At 38.4% G+C, this 25,338-nt stretch overlaps 1 protein-coding gene across 1 annotated transcript; it reads right to left on the bottom strand.

Moving 5' to 3' along the window:
• Window positions 1-1,882: 1,882 nt before the first annotated feature.
• Window positions 1,883-23,742, bottom strand: LOC137194279 (homeodomain-interacting protein kinase 2-like). Its single transcript, XM_067606027.1, has 20 exons — window positions 23,420-23,742; window positions 17,506-17,681; window positions 17,112-17,408; window positions 16,669-16,721; window positions 15,595-15,661; window positions 15,299-15,369; window positions 14,384-14,486; window positions 12,713-12,772; window positions 9,198-9,415; window positions 8,717-8,902; window positions 8,429-8,610; window positions 8,114-8,237; window positions 7,728-7,838; window positions 7,523-7,609; window positions 7,260-7,411; window positions 6,724-6,819; window positions 5,764-5,826; window positions 5,432-5,623; window positions 5,225-5,307; window positions 1,883-5,140 (listed from the first exon to the last, which is right to left on the bottom strand). The coding sequence occupies exons 9-20, from the start codon at window positions 9,396-9,398 to the stop codon at window positions 5,004-5,006; spliced, it is 1,614 nt and encodes a 537-aa protein (XP_067462128.1). The 5' UTR covers window positions 9,399-9,415; window positions 12,713-12,772; window positions 14,384-14,486; window positions 15,299-15,369; window positions 15,595-15,661; window positions 16,669-16,721; window positions 17,112-17,408; window positions 17,506-17,681; window positions 23,420-23,742; the 3' UTR covers window positions 1,883-5,003.
• Between the last annotated feature and the right edge of the window lie 1,596 nt (window positions 23,743-25,338).

The following is a 25,338-nucleotide window of genomic DNA, read 5'->3' as shown; positions in this document are numbered from 1 at the left end:
TGACACATTCTCATAATCAATGTCTGTTGTTTTTTCACAAAACATATTTACCTTACTGATATAAATTTTTACATAATCTTACATATTTCTCAGCAGAGCATGTGGAAAGGAAGAAAGCTCTGACTGACTGAAGCTGAACTATTTTCTTTAAATGTCACCATGCTCACAAACATTGTATCCAGAATGAAATGTATATTTTTATTTTGTACTGCTTTTTTCAGATAACATATCCATTTGAACTACTCGGCATGGACCTGATAGGTAAATTAAAAACCACAAAAAGTGGCTATCAGTACATATGATGGATTACCTGAAGCCTATCCTCTCCATACCAAAACGACAGCTGAGGTGACGTAATGCATCATTAAATTCTCCGAAAAGGATACTGACTGATCAAAGAGGGGTTTGTCAATGCGCTAATTTTGAAAATACTTTTAAAAAATGTTGCTGAAATATTTTTGTTGTGTTTTGATCTATATACAATATGTTCTTTATATTAACAGATAATGTATGTGCAAAGTTGGAAATCAAAAGGAGTCTTTGTTCACTTCATCATCCTCAAACCAATGGACTGGTAGAGAGGATGAACGGCACCATACAAAGGTGAGGCAAATGGTTGATTTTACATAAATTAATTATATAGTTTGTGTACATTATCATCATGTGTACCATAGGGTCTTCAACTTACAGCAGCAATGTCAGTTGGACCATAAATATATCTTTTTGGGAGATGACTATTGTCAGTTAAAATTCTGTTATTTTTTTTTAGAGATCTCAGCAAGCTGGTGGCAAAAAAAGCTGAAAACTTGGATGAGTACTTGGACGCAGTCACGTTTGGGTTGCGGACCAATGAACAGATTACTGCTAAGTTCCCCCCATTCTTTTTGATGTTTGGGCGAGAGGCTTGGTACCCAAAAGAGGTGCCAGAACACCTCATGGTTGGTAAACACATGTCTCAATATATTTTAAGGTCTATGGATGCAGTGTTGAAAACATAGACTGAAAGAATGTAAAAACATTTGTTCACAGGTAGACAATAGTGTTGAGGATGTTGTGGCAGAAGAAGCTGTGTCAGAGGACATAAAGCGCCTTGATGAAATCAAGGATATTGTTCATGACAATGTCACCAAGCAGTAGGAGAAGACAATGAAGCAAATGAAGTAGGGTGCTGCTAAACCTGGCTTCAAAATAGGGGACAAGGTGTGGAGACAAAATGTAAGAAACCAACAGAGAAAAGGTGGCAAACTGGAGGCAAACTTCCTTGGCCCTTTCACTGTGACAGCATTACAGGGGAAAAGTGCTGATCTACTTGCGGAAGATGGTACTGTTTTTAACAAAGTTAATGTAGATCACTTGAAAATTGCAAAGGAGGAGCTGCCTGCATCCCTCATAAAATCAAAAAATCAGTGGCTACAGCACCCCCAGCCTCACCAGCAGTACCAGCCTCACCAGCAGTGCTAGCCGCCACAGTACCAGCCTTCACAGCAGCCCCAGCCTCATGAGCAGCGCCAGACGCCACAGTACCAGCCTCCACAGCAGCACCAGCATCAGCAGCAGTGCCAGCTGCCACAATACCAGCCTCCACAGCAGCACCAGACGCCACAGCACCAGCCTCCACAGCAGCACCAGCATCAGCATCAGTGCCAGCTGCCACAACACCAGCCTCCACAGCAGCACCAGCATCAGCATCAGTGCCAGCTGCCACAATACCAGCCTCCACAGCAGCACCAGCATCAGCAGCAGTGCCAGCTGCCACAATACCAGCCTCCACAGCAGCACCGGCAGCACCAGCCTCCACAACAGCACCAGCCTCACCAGCAGTGCCAGCCGCCACAGTACCAGCCTCCACAGCAGCACCAGCATCAGCATCAGCACCAGCTAACCAGCAGACTGGGGTACACCACCCAAATCTGGATAAGTAGCTCCAAAATGTAGCATAGCAAAGCTAATGCTAACGGTTTCATGTAAGTGAATGAAAGATGCTAAAGCACTTAGCTTCTTAGTCTGGATGGTATAGTTCAATAAAACACAAATATGTGTGGTCTGTGTGGAAGCGCAGTTAAATAAAAACACAGATTTGGGTGGTCTAACCTAATTTGTTAGTTAGTGAATTGTCCAAGCTTTCAACCAAGTAGGGTCCATTTGATATATTTTGTAGTTAATAGCAAAACGTTTAAGCAATGCTAACCGTTTAATTTATATGAATGGAGAATGCTAATACTGTTGGCGCTATACTCTGGGAGATACAGTTAAATAAAAACACAGATTTGGGTGTTCTAACCTAGTTTTCTAATTAGTTGATTTGTCAAGCTTTCTAACCCAAGAAGAGTCCATTTCATAGATTTAGTAGTTTATACCATGTCAGCATTGAATGGAAAATGAAATGGTACTTGAGCTGAGAGTGAGCTCTTCCCCACAATCCTGAGAAATGGTTTGAGCAGCCAAATGAGTTGTTTTTTGAGCTAGGTTTTCTAATAGTTATGAATGTTTTTTTTCATGCAGATTTTTGTGGATGCTCAATGAGACACTCAACTTTGATATCATTTGATATCATTTTTACTATTTCAAGACACATTTCCAGAGGCTTTAACAACAGTCCTCAACAGCCCTTCAGGGCTGCTACAACAAGCCAACTGTTGCGTTAGCTAACGGAAGCAGCTATCTAGGCCTACTGCTCAATAACAGAAGTGAAACGTAACCTCTAAATCTGAAAAAAGGAAATTTGGACTATTGCTTTACCATTGTAGAGCTTTGAAGATGAAATTTGGAAACTGTCACTGGACCAACATGATATCAATATTGTATTTTGTTGTTAACTGGTGAGGGACACGGATGTACAAAGAGAACTGGATACAGTGTCGGAGGCGGGGCCCCGTTCATTCCTAGGAAAGTTGCTCAGTGGCACATGAAGCCAAAAAGTTTGCCTTCTGGGTATAAAATTACCCAGATCTTCCGGGATCATTGTGCTCATAGAGCAAGCGCACTAGTGACTTTCGCTAGCCGAGCTGGCTACTTTCGGTTTAGCCCTCCAGCTAACTTGAATGGGGATAAAACAATTCAATCGTGCAGCTATTTTAGACTTTCGAAATGTGATCGGACCGAATGGATCAAATTCTGATTCTGTGAGACAAGTCATTTCGCGGGGGTTGTGATGCTCAAAAAAAGCATAAACGTAAATATGGTACAATCTTTATTCATGTTGGCGGAAATGATTCCCGATTACGCCAATCGTAGGTTACTAAAATTAATGTTGTGTCGAGGGGTACATATGCAAAGACAATGTTGGACTCCATAGTTTTCTTTGGGCCCCTGCCTAATCTGACCAGTGATGACATGTATAGTTACATGTCATCATTCAACCGCTTGCTGTCAAGATGGTGTCCAGCAAATGACGTGGGCTTTATTAAATCAAATTTGAAGCTCTTGATTCTTTTCTTACACTTCATTGTAACTTTCATTCTCGTATTTTATCTGTGTTATTCTATTTTATCTTATTTTGGCTTTCTATTCTCTTGTATTGTATTTAAAAGTCCTTTATAATGTGTTGCTTTTGCACTTTGTGTTAATACATTAAATGTTTAATGTTTTATATAAGGCACTTTGAATTGCCTTCTTGAAATATGCTGTACAAATAAACTTGCCTTGTCTCAACTGAAAAGAAGTCAACATAACAGTCCTCTCTAGTGGAGCTCTTGATAACTTTGATCCAAGACTACAGGTTGTTACAAACTATTTAAGACATTGAGGTGCAAGATTGTAAATAACCATAAACAATAAACCATCATTAGCTATGAACGAAACATTTCAAAAGTCAGAGGATGATGTTATTAAATATATTCCAGTAGTTGCCCACCCAAATCCCCATAGAAACTGTGTCTGCCCCCGACTTCTTCAATCAATTAAATCTAAAGTAAACAGAAGTGAAGATATACATGAAAAATTAACATCACCACTGCAATAGTACAACAAAGTAGGAGAATTAAATGTGGACTCAAACATTAGATCTGTCATCTAAAGGTATATTAATAAACAATTTCATATCAGATTATCATATTTATTCATTTTGTCTTAATGAAACCTGGCTGTTATGAAGAATATGTTAGTAGTGCTGTGACAATATGGATTTTTTTCTGAGTGCGATGAAAAAGCAACGTATCATATGGGATGGTGTTCATCCCTCCAGAAGAGTTCCAGAGACTTGTAGAATCATTGTCAAGGCTGAGAAACACCATTTTTCAAAAAGATATTCCCTCATTTGGTGTTTTGATGATGGTGGTGGAGAGCGCTGGTGGTGGTGGAGTTATTGTGCTTGGCCCTAAACACCTTGGAAACACATTATCTAATGATATGGCCACTCTAGATGGCATTGCCCTGGCCTCCAGCACCACCGTAAGGAATCTGGGAGTTATCTTTGATGAGACTCTGCCTATTCTACCTATAGTGTTCACCTTAACAAAGGAAGTTACTCTGATTTTTAATTAAACATTCAAATTTTTATTTTTGACAGCATCAGAGTAAAGACAATCAAGAATAACAACAATCATAACAATAACAATAACAATAACAATAACAGCAGCAATAGCCAGGGAAGGACACTAACAGTACTGCGAAGGACCGTGAAGGCTCGGCCTGCAACCCACTGTTTCCTGCGAGATGAGAAAGCACAAAAAACTCCAGGGAAGAAGCCAAGTTAGTTACATGCATTAATGGTACATGAATGAATACAGATGGAGAGGAGGAGGAGGAGGAGACTGGAGCTCAATGCATCATGGGAAGGCAGTCTAGGCCTATAGCAGCATAACTAAGGGCTGATTCAAGGTGAGCCTGGGCGGTCCTAACTATAAGCTTTATCAAAAAGGAAAGTTTTATGCCTACTCTTAAAAGTATTTTCTTCACTGAATACTTCCTATACAATTTAGAGTGTCCAACTCACCTTGAAGATCTGCGAAGGTTTTTATAGAAAATCATGCAATAAAAACCTTCACAGATCCTCCCTTCTTACCTTAATCGTCCTCTTCGACACCAGTCCAGCAGCAGCAAAAGTTCTTCTTCATCCAAGAGAAGAAGCGCCGGAAGCAGTTCTTCTTCTTCTTCTTCTTTGTCATTTTCTTGTCCTCCTCCTCTGTGGTCCTGGAGTCATCTGAAAGTCAAAGGACATTAAATACCTCAACCATCCTTTGAATGAACAATGATTCAAACACAAGGGGAGGTGACTGTTTCTTACCAGATGTGGTGGAGTCCTCAGATGTCCAAGACATGTCACTGTCACTGACTTCCAGCGAAGACTCTGACATCCCAGACTGCGAACTAAACACACACACACACACACACACACACACACACATACATAGTTAGTGTGTTATTCTTGTTATTGTCATAACATAAAAAACATGCATTTATTGAGTATCATGACCAGAGGAAATCATCTCACCTGGTGTCACTCTTCTCACTTTCCAGTGCCACGGTGTTCTCGGCTGTGGCAGGACGAACCATAATTATGACCGTCCGTGAAATTTTTGGAGAGCGACAGTGGTGGTCTGGGTGGATGTTGGTGGCTTCATCCGTCAGAGCAGGGGCAGGAGGGTCACAAACAGGGTGCTCACTGGCTGAAGCTAGCACGTCACTTCTCGACGTGTTATTCACGTGAGTCACCAAAGTAAACACAAAAACACACAGTTAGGATATTATCTCTGTTTGTGTCAGGAAAGAAATGTCTCTCCTCTACCTGAGGGATGAGTTGATGATCAGAGGAAATCATCTTACCTGATTGCGCTCTCCTGACTTAACAGCTGCTGTGTGGAAGTTGGACTGAGGGCTCCACGTGTCCTGGTGAATGAATACACATGAAGTTAATCACAGAGTCAGTAGTAAGCTGCCTCATGCATCCTGTATTTTCATCATAAAGGTCACAAATGAAGTTGGTGAGCTGCTGGTCCCACAAGTATTTGTTAGCAGTGTAAATCCCCATTTCAAAGTTTGTCTTTGAATAATAACTTGAGAGTTCCCCAACACAAATTCTCCTGGGTCATTTACCCCTAAGTATAGCTTTATATTAAATCAATCAGTTTGAATTATTATTGCTTTGTTTCTGAGAAGCCTCATTCTCCAGTCAGTTTGGTATGGCAAATGGCTTTACACACTACAATACCCATGAGCCTCAGCTGCCATTTCTACAGAAGAGAAGCCAGTCAGTGTGAAAGTCCAACTGCAGAGCTCAGTCCACACAGAAAGTACTACTGGGAAAATCTAACCATCCTTAGTCTGATATAAAGATGTTTGTAACTAACATTAGCATTTTAATATTAGTGAAGTGAGAAAAAACAGAGAACTGTCCAACTTAACGCTAAACTTACTGTTGCTAAAGTTAGTCAGTTAGCGAGATGTTAAATATTAGCTTTTTGCATATGGTGATAGATTACTCTGTTTTCCATGCAGAAAATAAACAGGATTCTTAGTTTCGAAACCCTGGAGGTTTTTACAGTGTAAACTTCAGATAACTGTGAGCTGCTAACACAACAGAGTTTTAGGCTCAGTGTTCTTCCTGAAAACCTGCTTTGGAGTTGTAAATGCAGTTTTTTTCAAAGTTTTTTTTTTTTTTTTTATCAAAGAGAGTACTATGAGTTTGTGTTGAGCCAAAAGGAGGATTGAATCTGATAAAAGCAGGAAGTGTGGCCTCTGTACCACACACTCCTCTAAAGAAGACAAGGATGAGTTAACACCTACCTCTCATCTACCGTGGTCTTCTCTGCTGGCACTTCGGACTCGGTCTGGGTCTGGGTCTGGCTGGGTTGAGCAGCTGCTGCCTCTGGAGCTTCATTGCTATCAAAAGACAGACATTTACTGTTACACTGATGGCCAGGACACAGAACTTACCCCCACAATAAGCAAGTATGCACATCAATTAATGATCAAATTATAAACTATCACTGACACTTATTGTTGTCTGATAACATATACTCAAATCACTACCAATATCTCAGCACACACACACACACACACACACATACACATACATATCAGGTCATGGTCACTTTTACATACATTATTACAACATTACATAGACCTACATTAATTTCATGGAAACTTACCCTAACACTAACCATAACCACTGACCCAAAAATGAGCTTTTTCTCAATTGGGGACACAGCTTTTGTCTCCAATTGGACAAGCCATCCCCAATTAACTGGTCTTAAGTCTGAAATTTCACCCAAAAAGTAGCCTATGACAGACCAGATACACACACACACACACATATTTACCGAGAGTTGTTGCAGCCTTGTGCAATGAAAGGATGAGTGAGGACTTCACTGGGGGTAATCCTCTCAGCCTCATCTATTTTGAGCATTGCCTTCAAAAGCTCAGTACAATGCTCCCGATCCGCAGCTTCATCACATCTATCCTCCCGATGAATCTAGTTTAGGAGACAATGGTCAAATCCACCATCAGTCAACTCGTCCTCATGATTCATTAAAAGACCTCAACTGACAGTAACAATGACAGCTACCACCTACTTAACACTTACCCGTTTCAGATGATCCAGAGAGGGATATTTGTACTTCCTGCGGTCTACGTAAGGCTGAGTATCTTTCCCCCAGTACTCCTCAGGTGTCTAAAAGAAGGTTCAATATATGTCAATAAATCTAACTGATTAACTGTTAAATGTTGGAAGACTGAAATACGTCATCTTAATTAGAGAAGAGATCGGTAAAGATGAATTGTTGTGGTACCATCAGCCTCCAGCCGTCGGTGTCAGTCTTGTTGAAAAAACAGTGTGTTTTCCTTCCCTTCCTCAGAAGATCGTCCGCCGGCTGACCCAGGAGTTCAGTCATGAATCGCATCTGGAGATAAAACACAGCATCACAATAAGATATGCAACAGGCATGCCACTTATGTCTTCTTGTCTAAATACTGTTGCTAAAATTCTAGCAACACTAGCTAATGTACAGTCTAATGTATAACCTTGATCACAGTACTTTCTACTGAGGTACTGATGTTAAACAAAGACCATTTTAATCTTAATTTTCCCTCACAATTTTGAATCACCAGCCGAGCGTGAGCTAAACTCCACTGCTGAAGAGTGGTGGCTCTAACACGACTTAGCTTAGTAACTTACTGCTTCATATTCATCTTTTGCAGGGAACAGTATACAGCCGAGGATCATGGCAGCCAGCACACCTCCCAGTGACCACATATCAATGGCCTCCGAAAATGGAAGGCCCAAAATGATTTCCGGAGCCCTGAATGTGGAAGAAAAGCATTACAGAGAATGAGGAACATTGTCATATTTTAAGTATTAAAAATACAGTCTAACACAGTGACAAACTAAAATAACACATATAGACAGAAAGCACACAGCTACTTATAGTAAAACTGCAAGACTACAATCTCACTCCAGTATGATAATGATCAGTATCTCTATAGACCTCACCTGAAGTAGACTGTCTGCAATCTCATGCCCGTCCAGGCTTGAGTTGTGGACATGGCCAAGCCGAAGTCTATCAGCTTGACTCTGAGGGGATTAGTCCAGCGATTCACCACCATTATATTGTCTAGTTTGACATCAGTATGGATCACTCTGATTCTTTTGAGTGCGTCGAATGCTGTGGCCAACTGCAAAGTACAAGGTCAGTAATATAAGAAAAGAGCATGTAGCACAGTTTCAAACTGACACAGTGTTCAGTGCTTTACTTGCTATCTAATGGTACCATATTCATACCTGTTGGACGATGACTCTGATTTTACTCAGACATAATGGGTGATGATAGTAAATGTAGTCGTCTAAACTGATGTCCAACGACTCGAAGACCAGCGCCTTTCCATTCCTCACCTCAAACCAATCATAAAACTTGACAATATTGCATTTGTCCAAGTTGTGGTGCATCAAGTTCTGCAGCATAGAAAACTGGAGACAAGTTTGAAAGGATTAGTTTATAGATAGTTCATATGTTAACTTGTATGAAAGTCAGGGGAAACAGTTGGACTAAGAGGACAGTTTAGAAAGGCAGAGCATCATACCAAGTAAATACTTGTCAATAGATGTGCCTGTTACTGTATTATTTAGCACTAACTGAAGGGAATTGCCTTTTTGCACTTGTAATTAGCAAATATAATTTACTTAATACTGGATACTCAGTGTACCCCTTACTGTACAAACTCTTTTACAGCTGTGAACATCGAGAATCAATAAAGTGTCCTACCTCCTTGATGTCAGTAGCGCTGTGGTCGTGTCTGGGGATCTTTACAGCCACAATATCTTTAGTGTCTTTCTTAAGACATTTCAGCACCAGTCCAAAACCGCCTTGTCCCAAAACCTTCATGAATTCATATGTTCCGGGGAGTTCGAAGGGGTTCTTATTACGAGTAATGGATGAGATTGTCGTCAATATTCTTTCTGCCATTTTTTTCTCTCAGAAAGCTGAAAAGAAATTGGAGAAGTTACTTTCATTCACTGTAAATGACCACAACAGTGTTTTAATTCTAGTGGTGGAAAGTAACTAAGTACATTTACTCAAGTGCTGTACTTAAGTACAATTTTGAGGTACTTGTACTCTACTGGTATATTTCCATTTTATGCTTCTTTATACTAACAGAAATGTTGCTACATCCAAGAGACAGAAAGAGCTTCTTACATGTATCACAGTGGTCGATTTACAGTCCTCTTCTTACGATGGCTTACTTGTTAATTTGAGTGTTGGTGTCCGTTCGACCACTCAAACTAAAATGAGTAGAACTCACAGAATTCTAATTTATGCGCAACATCATCACCAGACACCTTTGATGGAATGATGATTGATGATGTAACAAAACTCAGTTAACATGAGTTCTAAAGGCCTCACAACGACATCACCTTCAATTCAAATATAAATAAAGTTTTGAACCAGGTACTCTGAGATACATTCTGCAATAAAAGTTTTTACTGTTATACAATTATGAAAAATTCATAGATTAGGTGTGTTGCTGTAGGGTGTCAATGCAATATATGGAAACACTAGTATGGTTCAGCAATATATATCCAGTAATGTGTGCTCAAGTCTTATATTCATAGTTTATTTGAACAAACAGAGTATTGATGCATTAAACTGTAATTTTAGATTCAGACATCCACCGGCAGTCCCGAGGGGATTCATCTTTTCATTGATTTGTTTTTATTTTGTCATATTGTTGTGTGTTATTTTGACACACTTTTTCACATATTCACAGGGAAAGCTGAGAAATGACAGCACATAGATTTTAAACATAAACATGGACATGCAGAAATACAAAGTAAAAAACTGTAAACAGCACATAAAAACGTGTTCTGCATAGAGTTGAAGCATGACAGGATAAAAACACTAAACGTTAAAGTAACTAATGTCCATAGTAATCCTAGCTGCTGTGCCCCTGCTACATTACTGACTGACAGTTGTGACATGCAGATACAGTAGATACTCATTACAAGTTGCATGTTTTTTATGTAAATACTAGATATATTCATCCATCTCTACTCCTTTAATTTTATTCAATGAAAAGTAAGAAAAAAAGGAAATAGAATCTGAAGATCTCACATCATCTGGAAAACTGTTCCAAATTTTGGCCTCCACACACTTAAATTCTTTAGATCCAAAAACTGCTATATCACTGTATTCTGTCAGAATTTGCATGCCTAGTATTATAATTGTGCTGGTCTCTGGTACACTCAAACACTTGGAAATAGCCTGATGCTAACGTGGAGGGGATACTGAACACGTTATTAGTGGGAGGAATACACAATCAGCAGGTGGAGTCAGGCCAAGCTTCAGCAATGACCGATCACATAGGCTCCTCTCATTCCCTTTAAACACAGCAACAGCTAAAAAGAGTTCACCTCTGTGAAGCACCTGACATACCAAAATACACATTCTGTACACCTCAAATATTAATATACATAAATCAAAATATGCTGACAATGGTAGAATGAAGATAAAACTGGTGTGCTGCCGCTTATTTTGTGTCAACAGTTAACATATAGGATAATTAATTTAAACTCTGCGGTTATACTCCTCCTCTGCATATTTGAAAGTCATTCATACTTTTAAGTATATACAATATTCTTAAATAAACAGATGCAAAATCAGGTTTGGAAATTTGATGGTTAGTTGAAAAGCGCTCAAGTTCTTTCACTGTTTAGTCAAAATAATTAATTTGTTAATGACGAATGAAGGTATCGACGCTGTGTTGATGTGTGTAAAGTAAACAGGATTGTGTTTAAATCTGTTTTAAAGTGTTTTCACCAACATGTTTTAATTGTTCATGGCATACTGGATGTTGATGCAGGCCTACTCTGTTTAGGAAGGAGGCCATTTTACACACTGATTATATGGATACACGTCCATGTGTGTATGTCCATTTTGAGACTTGACTGTAAGTGACATAAACGAAAACTCACTGCAATGACTGACATACACATTACAAAGGATAATAACACACTAGATTATCCCAATATTTGGAATAATCAAGACAAATGTAAATCTTATCTGAACTCGACATCTCTATTATTGACCAAATTTTTCTTACAAAAATGGAGTGTATTTCAAGATTAATTTACCCAATTTACTTGATGTCACTTCCCAAAAATGCAATAAAAGCTATAAATCAGGTTAACTTTGCTTATATTTGGAAAAGGAAAACATACTATATTAGAAAAGGAATTATGGTTAAAGAGTATGAAGGAAGGAGGGCTAAACGCCATTGATATTGGCGATACTATTAAAACAAAGTGGCTAAGATCTTTTTAGAAAAATGAAAACAGCTTATGGTTTCATTTCCCAAACCAAGTTTTTATGAAACTAGGAGGCATCAACCTCCTTCTTAGATGTAATTATGTCCTAAAATTCCTGTTAAAGTCCTGTTAAATTATCCATGTTTCATCAACAGGTATTACTGTGTTGGAAAATTATCTACAAGCATAATTTTAGTCCCCACAACACCCCAGTGTGGAATTGCAGGTATGTGGTATTCAGGAATAAATCCTTATTTTACAAAAACTGGCTAGAAAAAGGAATAAGGGCTGTAATGCACTTATTGGAAAATACTGGAAATGTTATACCTTTTGAGACTTTTTGTTCAAAATTTAATTCAAATAACCAAAAACAGTATGATAATGTTATCAAAGCTATCCCACAATCTATAATTATGTCTTACAATTTATATCAAAATAATGTAAATCCACATCTTCCTAAACTTTTGGTGAATGGACATGATCTCACTAATCTAAAATTGCCCCACACCATAATCCGTAAAGCCTTTGTCAAGGAATTATATCCCTTATCATTAAAACAGAAACTAAATTTTACAATATTTCTCCAAGGATGAAGCTGAGAAATTAAGAGCAACAATTTTTAAGTTTCAGATTGCACCAAAAGCAAAGGAAACCCACTTTAAAATTATTACTGGAGCAGCAGCAGTGTACACAGTATGTATGTCCCCAACATGGCTCCTATTAAGGCTTGGAAACAGTGAATACTCGCAAGGACTGGTCATTACACATTACATTGTGTCAGAAGTCAACCATGGCGAAGTTTCCACCACCAGACAACTTTGATTTCAACTATCAAATCTGGGATTATTGAGGAGATAACTGAACCAACTGAATGGTGCACCCCGATGGTGCCTGTGCCAAGAAAAAATGGATGAGTGAGAATATGTGTGGGACTTAATCGCCTCAATGAAACTGTGGAGCGAGGAAAAATCTTACCCACTCTGGATGACATACTCCCCAAGCTGGCTGGTTCATGTGTGTTCTCACTGCTGGATGCTGCAACAAGATTCATGGAAATCCCTTTAGACAAAGACAGTGCCAAACTTACAACTTTCACACACTGTTAGGAAGGTATTTCATCCACCGCCTTCCATTTGGGACTCCTAGTGCTCCTGAGATCTTCCAAAGGGAGATAATTTTTTTAATACTTGCTGAAGAAGAGAGATTCCCGCAGCAGATGGGTGAATTTCAAATCTCGGTAGGGGATGTGGCTGCTCCTGCCATCCACTAGAGCTGATATGACTCTCCCCGAAAGCAAGAAGCAACAGATTGAGCTTCTAAGCATCTCCCCCTGAGAACCATTCTTAATATGCCTTTCACTACCGGCAGGAGCTGTGTTCATTCATGTTGTTGGCACACATGACGATTCTGGTTTCCCTGATTCATGAGATGTTCAGTTTTCTTGCATACTCTTGATGACAAATGATGAAAGGCCTCTTCCTGAGCTCCAGAGCAGGTGATTGGCCCTTGTAGAGTAAGTCTCTGATCACCTCTTTATGAATTTCAAGGTGCTCTCACCAGGTACTCCTAGTTCTGGGAGCATGAAATGTGACTGAAGATGTGGTCTAATGTGTTGTCAGTTACTCCTCTTTTCATTGTATCATTTCTCAAAATTTCAAGGTATGACGATTTTAACTCTAAAATGATGATGAAGTTTTAAAGTTAATCCTAGTTTGTGTGACACTGTTAAAGTTTAAAAAAGCTCTCTGACTGGAGGTTTTCAGCCAGTTGTCAGTTACAGTGTGGGAGTCTGTGCAGAGAAAATGATTTTTGGAAGAGGAACTCAGCTGATAGTTGACTCAGGTATGAAGGAAAACTTTCTAATACTTGCTGAAGAAGGAGAACAGTTTAACAATAACCGACACTGCAAAAAATATCTACTTTATCAAATAATGTTTGCCTATAAATGAGCCTTTAACAATACTTGTTTGTTTGGGACTGTTGGGACCCTGGCACGTATGTGCCAAAAAAAAAGAAATCATTTATATAAGATTGTTATATTGTCAAAGTTTGACTGAAATGATCTGGACAGTTGCTGATGTTTTAGTTTGGTCTCAGAGGAGCAGGTTGATAAGATCATAATCATTAATTTATGGCAGCATTTATAATCAATGAATCATCTTCCATTAGTTCTTTAGGAGAAACATTATGATTCCAGTTTCTCCATCGGACGATTTTGTTGCTTTTGTCTGATTTTTTCTTCTTGGCCCACTGCTGTGATGTCCCCTGTCATGTGTCAATTTTAATTATTATAAATAAAAGTTAAAAAAATATATGTTCTCCCAGTCATTTAGGATGGGCCTGTTGTACAAATGGGTGGCCCAGGCCCATTAGGCCCACCCACAACACTGTGCCTGATGCCTACTAAAGACACCCTGATCTGTTCTATAAACAAACCTAATTGAATCAGCGGTACAAAAGATGAACAACTGTGTTAGAAAATGTCTAGCTCTTTTTTCAAAGTCAAAGGTAGAAAAACTGTGGACATAAAAACTTCAAGGTAGACGTTAACTACAACTCCCAAGGTGCATCTTGTCAAGAAAAAGTCAATCACAGAGCTTAAAATTCTGTTACATGTGCCTTTAGGAGCAAATGAAGTGATTTTACCATCTGCCTTATCTTCCAGGATTCATCCTCCTCATCAAAGAAAGCCCCGCTGACAATCTTGTTTTTCTCCTCTAAGGGAATGAAGCTGTCGATGATGAGATCCCTGAAAGACAAACAGGCAAGCCATTAGACAGAGGTGGTTTCAGCACAGGCAGAGAAATGGTCAGATGAGACCAAATGAATACAAACACACAGACAGTCTTGTGTCTCCTTCCCTGCTGTGTTATTTATTACACTGAGGCAGGAAGTCTCCTGCTTTGAGGCAATGGTTTAGAAGTGAAATACCTAATTAATTTGACATTAATTTATAATTACACATCAATATATTAAAGAGGAATCTGTCTGAACTAAAGTTGCAACAATTAGCTAATTAATTGATGAGTCAACTGACAGAAACTTAAACTGGCAACTGTTTTAGTCTTTTTTCTTAAGGAAAACATTTGATGCTTTTCTTTTGTCATATATGAAAGTAAAATAAATATCTTTGGGTTTCAACTGATGGTCGAATAAAACAATCTAATCACCCTGGAACAGATTTTTCACTTTATTGTTACATTTTATAGAACAAACAGTTCTATTGATTAACTGAGAAAATAACTGGCAGATTAATCAAAAATGAAATTGATCGTTAGATGCAGCCCTAGTCTGAACTGGTCTGACAAGATCCTAAGAAAGTAAGAGTACACCCAGAAAATCATTCCCTTAGTCTTTTTCATTATTTAAGCATCATGTTAGCATGTAAAATCAAGTGTGTGTTCATAATGCACACAGATACTTTACAGCGTGGCATCAGATGCAGTTTGGAAATCATCAATGTGTTACTCTGCCACTATAGACTGTGTTCATAATAGACAAAATACAGTTTGAATCAGTGTCTCTCCGGCAGGCCGGTAGTGTGATAAGTAGGCTTCATACCTGAGTTGGAGTTCCTTTGTGAGCTTCTGGCACTCCTTGGTGAACACCTCCTGGATGTTGTAGAGTTTTGCCTGCAGCTCGGCAAACAGAGAAGAGAAGAAACCAGGTTTACATGATGAGAAGGACTTTCTGCCGTAGAATTCGGCATACACCTGACTGTCAGGAATAATGGACCGGGCCAGTAATGTATTTGAAATACCTGACCTTCTTACTGAACTGAACATTTCATTACCAGAGACAAAAAGCCTCACAAGTGCTGTCCCTCAGACTTTCTAAATAAAACAGTCATGCTGTACCTTCTTCCCTGAGAGCTTAGGCAAGCTGTTCCTGAAACCCCCTGCATCAAAGCCAGGCAACAATAGTCTGTTAAGGGGTCGGGGGGGAGAAGAAAAGGGAGGAAAAAAGAGAGAAAAAAGGGAGAGTTAAAGAGAAGAAAGGGCTTTTCTTTTTAGACCTAATCCTCCATCACAAAAGTTTTTAAAATGTTGATATATATCATAAATTATTTTAAAGAGAAAGATTGATCCCAAGGTTCCTGGTTTAAGTTCCACCATTGCCAGAAATTGAGATGTTCATTATATACTGAAAAGTTTATTATATTAATTATTATTATTGGAAATCATATAATTTGTTAACACATCACTGATTATTAACATTATATTAGTGATGTATTAATAATTCTACAATGAATATTTAAATTTAAGTTTATATATTTAGCACACACATTTATCCACAACACACACAAAAACAAAGGATACATTTTTGTTGTGAGCAAACTTATTTTCAATCAACCATTAAACATTATAGAAAGTAGGGCTTCAAATAACAATTATTTTCACTATAAAGTAATCTGTCAATTCTTTTTACCATTAATTAATCAGTTATTTGGTCTATAAAATGTCAGAAACTGGTGAAAAATGTTGATCACTGTTTCCCAAAGCCCAAGATGACGTCCTCAAATATCTTGTTTTGTCCACAACACAATATATCATTGTCAGTTTACTGTCATAAAGGACTAAAGAACCCAGAAAATATTCACATTTGAGAAGCTAGAATCAGAGAATTTGGACATTTTTTTCTTAAAAAATGACTCAAAACGATAAATTGGTTATCAAAATAGTTCCTAATTAATTTAATAGCTGACAACTTAATTGATTAATCGACTAATTGTTGCAGCTGTAATAGTAAGTGACTCCCTCCATTCATTCATTCAATATTAACTATAGACAACATATGTACAGAACGTAGAAAATATATACAGAACTATGGGAGGAGACAGAGAAGCTCAGGTCATTAAGCAGACTTGACACAGCAAGATCAGGTGTTTGATCTTCCTGGAGGCCCTCATCTTCTTCTGAGTTGGGATTCACCTTCAGGGGCTGTCCAGTCTGACTCAGCAGGTAGTCAACACTAAGCAGCTCTCCTATGAAAAAGAACAGACAGATTTGTGAGGGGCTGGTAGGGACATTATTCAGAATTACCATGCATATACATGTACTTTTCCTCTCACATACACATATGAAACCAAACTCATTCACATACTATCCTGAAAACCACACACATACGACTCAAATGCTTTTACATACACAACTGAAATACTCTCATTAAAACTACTGGAAAGCTTTCACACATACTAGTAAAATGTGCTCATCTAGCGTTGTGAAATCCTTTTACATAAACTATTGATAAACATTCACAGTTACTGTTAAAAAAAATAATTCTGTATGATGGCATTTCAGTATATTGTATCTGTGTATATGAGAGTATGTATTACGTACATGGAAATCTATTACACAGTCAGATTGTTTATTACCTTTTTGGTTGATCTTTTGTGGAGGTGATGCTGGCCTTAATATGGTCCACGTGGGAGAGGATGGCCCTGCTGTACATGGACAGCAGCCAGCGATTGGTGAGGATGTTGATGGGCTCCTGGTGCTTCTGGCACACCACTGGGAAGAGGCTGGGCTGATCCACAAAGTCAGCACACTCCCCAAGATAGTGTGCCAACCAGGTCAGCCATTCCTCCCCGTGGTTCTCCTTAAGCTGATTTACCAGTCATGCTGGACTGTTGCCGAGAGTCCAGTTCCAATGTCAGAAGCATCCCTGAAATCTGCATTGTTGCAGTGATTATTTACGTGTTCATTGGAGGGTAATTTCAGTGGTTTAAGTGTTCACAATCACCATCTTTTCAAAAGTGTTTTACTCACTTGTGGGTCAGGATCAGCCGGAACATTTTCTGGTGTGGCAGGCCCAGCTGGTCCCGGACAGTCTGACTGATCGACAGATAGTTCAGTGCACCTGAGTGTCTCTGTCACCATCAGGTAAATACCTGTTGATGGTCAGGACCTTCCGAGCCACCTTGTGGATACCAGTGCCTGTAAGCCTTTAAGATTGTGTTTTAGTCTGGATGGGCGGAAACAGTGTCTTTCGAAAATGATGACGCAGACAGACCCGGTTCTACTAGGGTGCAAAAGTATGGGGGTATTACTGTAGCAAAATTATTTGTAAATGTGTGTGGAGAGTTGTGTAATTTTATCTCAATCTGTGTGTGCGTAATCAAATTTGTAAATGTGTAAAGAATTTCTAAATGTGTACTGAACTTTGTGAATGTGTATGGAAATCTGCAAATGTGTATTCAGAATCTGTGTGTGAGTAATCAGATTTCTAAATGCATTCTGATTTATAAACGTGTGCTGGGACAATCCACGCAATATGGCCAAGGCTATGCTGTAACGTTGAGTTGCAAGCTTGGGCTGTATGGCACTCTCTTTTCAGTGTAATCAATGTTCAGTACACTGAAAAGAACTGATTGCACACACATCACATCATTCTGCTGCCACCTAGCGTCTACAGTTATCCAGTGTAGCCCCCTCTTTTACTGCCGCGACACCACCATGGTAACGCAGCGCCAATCCCGTCAAATGAAATGAGCAACATCTGTAGCTGCAAAACTGGCAAACATGAGTAGTGAGGGCACAAATAATGTTAACGTTATATCGCCATACAAAAATAAAATGTACATGAATAGACTCAAAAAAAAAAAATTATCACAGTTGGCTGACATGCAGTTGTCCGCCTCACCATAGCAACGCTGTTCCACAAATCTATAAAGCTTAACAAGGTTTGGGCAAGGCATCCGAGTGTCCTCACAGCTGATTGGTGGAACAAGATGGAGCACAACACTTCCCAACCAGTTTACACTGCTGCTGCAGCATAAACACAAGAACAAAATGCAAGTACAGATAGCAATAGCCGAAAAGATAATGTAGCTTAGATATCAGTGAGGAAAAGTTAAATGTAACTAGCTAAAGATGACGAGAAGGACTCATATAATCATGCATTTTGTCTGTGTTCCACATGCACACAAATTCAAATAGTTAGCTTATACGAGTAACATTACCAAACTAAACCTGACTGAGTCCAAAGCCTCCACAACATCCCACAGCTAGTCAATTAATCTGTTCTCAATGTTAACTTCATTTAGACCTAAATTTCCCATGTTGTTTTTATTAGTAAAATCAGCCTTACCTCAGCAAATTTGGCAATCACTGTAAAAATATTCTACACTCTACACGTACTACATGTGGTGTTGCATTCAAAATTGTACATATATAAAATGAGTAAGTAGCCTAGAATAAGTAGGATGTAGTGAAAGTTTAAGTAGTATTTACTGTTGTATAAAATTAAAATGTCAAAAGTTTTCATTGTGTTTCATCACTATATACACTACTATATTAATTGAACTATACATGTTAAACTATTGAATTATTATTACTATTATTACTATCTATAAAATGGAAATATGTTTTATAAGTAAAGACTTCATCTGCAGAGTCACTAACTATAGCTGTCAAATAAATGTAGTGGAGTAGAAGTACAGAATAGCATAAAAAGGACACACTCAAGTAAAGTACTTGTTCCTGAAAATGGTACTCAGGAGCTTAGCTCAATGCACTTAATTACTTTCTACCTCTGCTTGTATTACAGTCCAGTTGCTCACCCAATATTCAACGACTTTGCAGTAAAAGAGATAAGAGGCAGTGCTTTCATTTTGATGTTTAGGGGTTTAGAATAACTAGGGAAGATATATCCAGGGCTAATAAAAAGTAATCCAGTCAAGCACGTGTTTGTTATTGATGTATGTTTTACATTTTTTCTTTTCCCTGTATTTGTTTTTCACAGTGTGTCTCCCATCAGAGCTACTGTGGGCCCAAAATTTGATTAATCATTTATTGACTTTTAGCTAAACAATATTGTGATGATATGATCTTATCATGTTATAGTTTACAAAATCATATTTTTAAAATTTCAATCAATTTGCTATTGAAGTTTATTTTACACATTCAAAGAGTTTGCCCCCATTTTAATGTAAAACAGTGGAACACAGTCTGAATATTTAATATGCTAGTTAGCATTTACCATATTATACAGTATATATCAATATCAAAATATCCTCATTAATATGATAATGATTCCAACCACATCACCCAACCATAATCACAGCCATTTGTTCTGTGGCTGCAACAAATGATTATTTTCCTAATTAATTTATCGGTTAATCATTTGTCAGAGATTAATGAAACATGCCAAATGCGATAATTCCCCACAGCTGCAGGGTTTTGTCCACAACCCAAAGATGTTAAAATTGTAGTGATGGAAAACAGAGAAAAGCTGCCCATCCTCACATTTGAGAAGCTAGAACCAGCAAATGTTTGGCTTTTTTTTCTTAATAAACAACCTAGACAATAAAACAGTTTATAAATTGTTGCTCATTAATTTTCTGTAGACTAACTGTTGAGTTGATTTATCGTTTCAAGATCCATTTGTAAATTTGTAGATTGTTATATCTACAGGTTATCCCTTATGTTTTTGTTATATTTTAGTGTGTGTGTTTTTAGAGTTTACATAATAATTTCATGAATGCACCACATCCTGTAAAAATGGAATTAATTTTTTGTTTCAGTTCACCTCTTCCAGCAGGGATCTGTCAGAAATCCAGCTGACCTGCAGCGCTATTGGACTGACCCAGCAAGACATATGGGCTGAGTAGAGGCAGGGTCGCTGCAGACTGGCCTTTAGTGCTTTTTCATTGAAATCGGACTCCCACTGGCCTGCTCCTGGCTTAGAAAATATGTTCCTTTATTTGCCTGGCACCCCATACTACCACAGTACAATACTAATAATAATGACACTGAATGAAAATCTCCACACTGGACCGATTTACAAACACACAAAGGAACTGAGATGCTCCTCACCATCTCAGTATGAGTTTGGTTATTGAGTTGCAAGAGATGTGGCCTACTGCTGATGCTTTATTATCCCCAGAAAAGAATCTCTCAAGGCAATGCTTGTCATTTCATAATAATAGCATGATGCCAGCCGCACACATACAAAGCTAATATTACAATAGCTTAGCCAGACTCTTGTGTCTGCCCTTTTGTTTGAGTGCATTAAACTAGGAGGTGGTTACTGTATTGTTTTGAATGCATTTACTGTGATTTCAGCAGTGTCATGTAGGTAGCAGAGCAGAATTCAATCAGTGGCTCATCTCCACTAAGAACACCTGGTGAGGATACAAGCATCACGCTGAGGGCCTGCGCAAACCCCCGCCAGCATGAGGCTGCAAATCAAAGCGTCAGAGGTGTTTCATCTCTTCACTGGAGTCCCAGTTTTTTATCCGGGGTTAAGACTGAAAGGATGACACTTCAACTCATGGCGCCTCACATCTACAGCCACGAGGTAGGGAGCATCAGGCATTAGAAACCCATGACTCTGATTACTACAAAACACTTGTTTTTCGCACTTTGTTCACAGCAGGGTTACTCATATTCTCACCAGGAGTGATTCCTGCAACTGTTGGGCAGGGAGCTGCCTTGGGTGCTGACAGAGAATGTAAATAGTGGTGGCATGATAGGAAATACTGAATAGAATTGACTGCTAATTGAAGGCTTTCATCTGACATGGAGGACTGTGTGAATACAGATTATCATCAGTTGGACGCAGGGCTACTGTTAGAATACCAATTTCTCTCACCAGGTGTTTTACCATTTATTTAGAATCTTTCAACCATTATGTTGGATGTGTCAGCTAGTAGACATGAAAATTTCATCATGAAATATGTGCTTTCCTGGCTGACAAATGAAATTGGACCCACATGGCACTTAGTGATACATATTAGAACTGAAACAGCACATTATTTTAAAGCTTAAGATTTGTTTTGAATTTGTTAGCTTTGTGGTTTTAGTTAGCATTTTTCATTTTTTTTAAATACATTTACATTTTACATTTACATTTTGGCATTTGGCTTTTATCAAAAGCAACTTACAAGCGATGCAAGACAGTCAAACATTAGTAAACAGTGACAGAAAAGAGCCGTAGTACAAATTCTCAAGTAGCTGACCAGGTACAAGTGCAATGAGAAAGAGTGCCAGAGAGAAGTTTTAATTTTCAGTTAAAAAATTAAAGTAACAACAAGAAAGTGCAGCAATCAAAGTGCTAAAAAGTTAAAGAGGCTGAAATGTTGAGGTGAGTGTGTTGAAGTTATTAAAGTCTTTGATCACATATTTCTTTACATGAGCAATGAGGTCCTGCATAAATGCAAAATTTTAAAAGTTAGAGCAGTTTTGATAATTGTTGAGAGATTTCTGTCTGTGATGGGGTTTTTTTGTCTGTAGCCTAGTTTTAGACCTGAGTCATCTGCAATTTGTTTAGCAATTCAGAAAATTGTGCCATATGCTCACTGATGGCTGTCTCCCCTCAAGAAACTGTCAAGCAATCAGAGCTTTGTAGGAAGTATTAAAAATGGGGAACATCATCTTCCTCCATTCAATGAAAAATAGCAACAGAAAAAAGATGACAAGCTTGGATGAGTTGTTGTAAGTCACTGTTGAGAGAGAACAACTCTTTAATCGACATACTGTCTTGATCGTCATAAAAAACATCAGGTTTACTGCTCCATTGCACGCCGCCGCTACAGCATCTTCATTGCCAACTGAAAAATGATGTCAGCATGACGGATTCATCATTTGCTACTGAATGATTAGGGGGCAAAACAAAAAAACGGTTGCAAGTAATGATTATTGATTAATATGCAATTTATTTTTGTGATTAATCAAGTAATCATCATTTGATTGGTTTATAAAATGCCTGAAAATTGTGAAAAATTTCTTAAAGCCCAAAGTAATATCTTCAAACTGCTTGTTTTGTTCAAAACCGGCCAAAAACAAACTCAATGATATTAAGTATTAATTAAGTTTACTATCACATAACACACAGAAAGGCAGCAAATCCTCACATTTGAGGGGATATTTTTGGCATTTTGGCTTGAAAAATGACCTACTGTGCTTTTCCTTATTTTCTGTCAAACATATAATGTTGTAATGTTGGATGTTCATATTAAACATGGCCAAAGTTTCAAATAATGAGGTAAACATATGTAAAAGTTATCCCTGTGAGCAGAAAACTCAGGCTTCAGACTGCTCTGAATGCTAGGTTTCCAAAGGTTTTTTCTACTTTCGAGATGAGCTGATGTCAACTTGTGATGGATTTCTTTATATGGTCATCTGCATGCACAGCATGCACGGTGCAGGGAGACACTATACAGTTGTTTGGTGATGGCAGAATAACATTTTACTAGCTATGTTACGTTTGTTATTCACTGACAGCAGATGTTTTCCATTTCAGTCAGCATTTTAGCCCATTTCCCACATATAACTTACACCATTATGTCACACAAAAAGCAGGTAATGAATGTAATATTTAGCAAACAGAGACGTCCTGCTGTAATCTTTGTTGCTGCAGATGTTCGTGCTGTCCACTTTCATATTCTGGATCATATTTGGGTTCAAACATGTATGGATGGATTTGAGAAGTTGACATTTGGGGTAAAGAAGGAGAAAAAGAAGAAAAACTAATGTGAAACTAATTTCACAGCTGAAAAGCAAACAGTTGATATTGTGCAGAAGCGTTAGAGTATCGTTTCAGATAACTAGCAGGATGTGCACCATTAAAAAAAGGCACCAACACAGTACACCAGAGCTGACATCACGCTAGCTTGTCGCATGACAGAAGTTAGTGCTATCAGTTAGCAGGCGAGCTAACCGTGGTAACAGTGGTGTTTACCTGCAGCCCAGCTGTTAGTTTAACATGATGTGCAGCAGGTGAGCTTCCTAAAACTGCGGTAGATTTTTCCAACAGATTGGAGATGTGGTACGAGGCGCTCGTCCATGTTGGTGGTGTTACCCGTTAGCGTCCTGCTAGCAGACTGCGTGCCGTCATGGAGCTGAACTGATACGATGTTCACTGTAGCACGGTACTTATGATCTCTCTGTAAAGGCAGATTGTGGAGACATTTTAATTTTTCATGATCTAATATCATCATATCACACACCGTAAGGAAACAGGAGCTAAAGCGGCCTGTTTCATACAGAGGCTGAACTGAGGGGCTGCATAAAGGGCCAGTATAAGATAGATAAGGATTTTTTTGAACTGTGAATGATGCAAAGTCCCAGAATAAAAATATAGAGCTGGAAATGAGCATAATAGGTCCCCTTTAATGACAGGATTGGAATCAAAATGTGATGACAATAGGAGGGCTGTCCATCAAATCTGATCTAACACCCAAACAGTCGTAATTAATTAGTTTCACATTCTCATCAGAGTTTTCAAGTGTTAAACTCTAAATAAATAACACTTAGGGATTTTTTTTTCCAAACTTGAACTTTGATTGTTGCTTATTTAGTCATGAATATTTAATATTATAGAGACATAATTAAGATTTGATAAAGTTTTCAGGGGCTTTAATTCTGCAGTGAGAATAAGGATACACTGAATCAATTAGTATGTTTTCGTTACATGATGAATATTTATTTAGACTATAGCTGAATTATTTAGACCACTCAAACTTTATTCTGTGTGATTCCTCCAACCACTTTGATTTGGAAAGTCCAAATATATATCAACAGCATATCATACATTTGCTGCAGCACATGAGACTCACATGGAAATGACACACTAGAGTTGTGACATGAGAGTCAAGTGGACCAAAAAAAACAAAAAAACAACAAGTTGTCAAAGCAAAGAGTGATCGTTCTACAGCGTGTAACTGACCCCATCCCACATGTCTACTGTCAATCAGCTTGGCTTGTCAGGCCTGTGATAGTGTACAAAAGGAAATCAGCAGGGGGCAATGTTCTCACATCAAAGAATCGGAGACATGAGCATGCAGCAGAGAGGCAACACTTGAGTCAAGGACGGATCAGCTCTGAATCACTGGCTTGGCTCAATCTAATGGCACCGATGCAAAATATTTTTTATTTTATTGACTGTAGTATCTTTTGCAGAAGTCTTATCATTTTAAACGGGCTACAACTAAATATTTTACACACTGCATGACTCGGCAATGATAACAGTATGTACACAGTCAGCTATGTTTAGGGAGCGAAATGCATTTGAGATCATGTAATCATAAATAATTAACGCCATTGTAACATTCGCCACTGTGGGTGGGTAGCCTGAAAATATTTTCAGTGTGAAAGCATTGACAGGAAGGGAGATGACGTTACATTATAACCTGCTCCGTGTGTTCATTGTAAAAGACAATGTATTAGACAGGAACATCATGATTTAGCGGTTAATTCTCTTGTCTTCTACCAGAAATCACACTGTGGCGACACTTAACTGTATAGGCCACCACTGCAGTGATACAGCAAAGGTCTGATATAATCTGAAATGGATAAAAGGGAATAGATTAATATATTAAGCAAATGAAAGGGGTGAGACAGGGAAAGAAATCAGACGGGGAGAGAAAGCTGTTTGATTGAATTTTGTGGAAAGTTCAAACCATATGCGCAGTAAATTCAAGAGCCGTCTGGCTTTTATTGTTTAATGTAAATCTTTTGCTCCTCAAATCACTCGTAAACATGTTTATGTAAATCAGCAGGGAAGTTTATACGACCCTGCTATTAATAAAGCAGTTGTACTGATAGGTCTCCCATATTGTGTAATACAGTATAAAGCAGAAATATCAGACATTTTTAAAT

Source organism: Thunnus thynnus, chromosome 12 (assembly GCF_963924715.1).
Source record: "Thunnus thynnus chromosome 12, fThuThy2.1, whole genome shotgun sequence".
In the NCBI taxonomy this organism is placed as follows: Eukaryota; Metazoa; Chordata; class Actinopteri; order Scombriformes; family Scombridae; genus Thunnus; species Thunnus thynnus.
The sequence above is the reverse complement of the archived record's forward strand: the minus strand, read 5'-3'. Positions and strand labels throughout refer to the sequence as shown.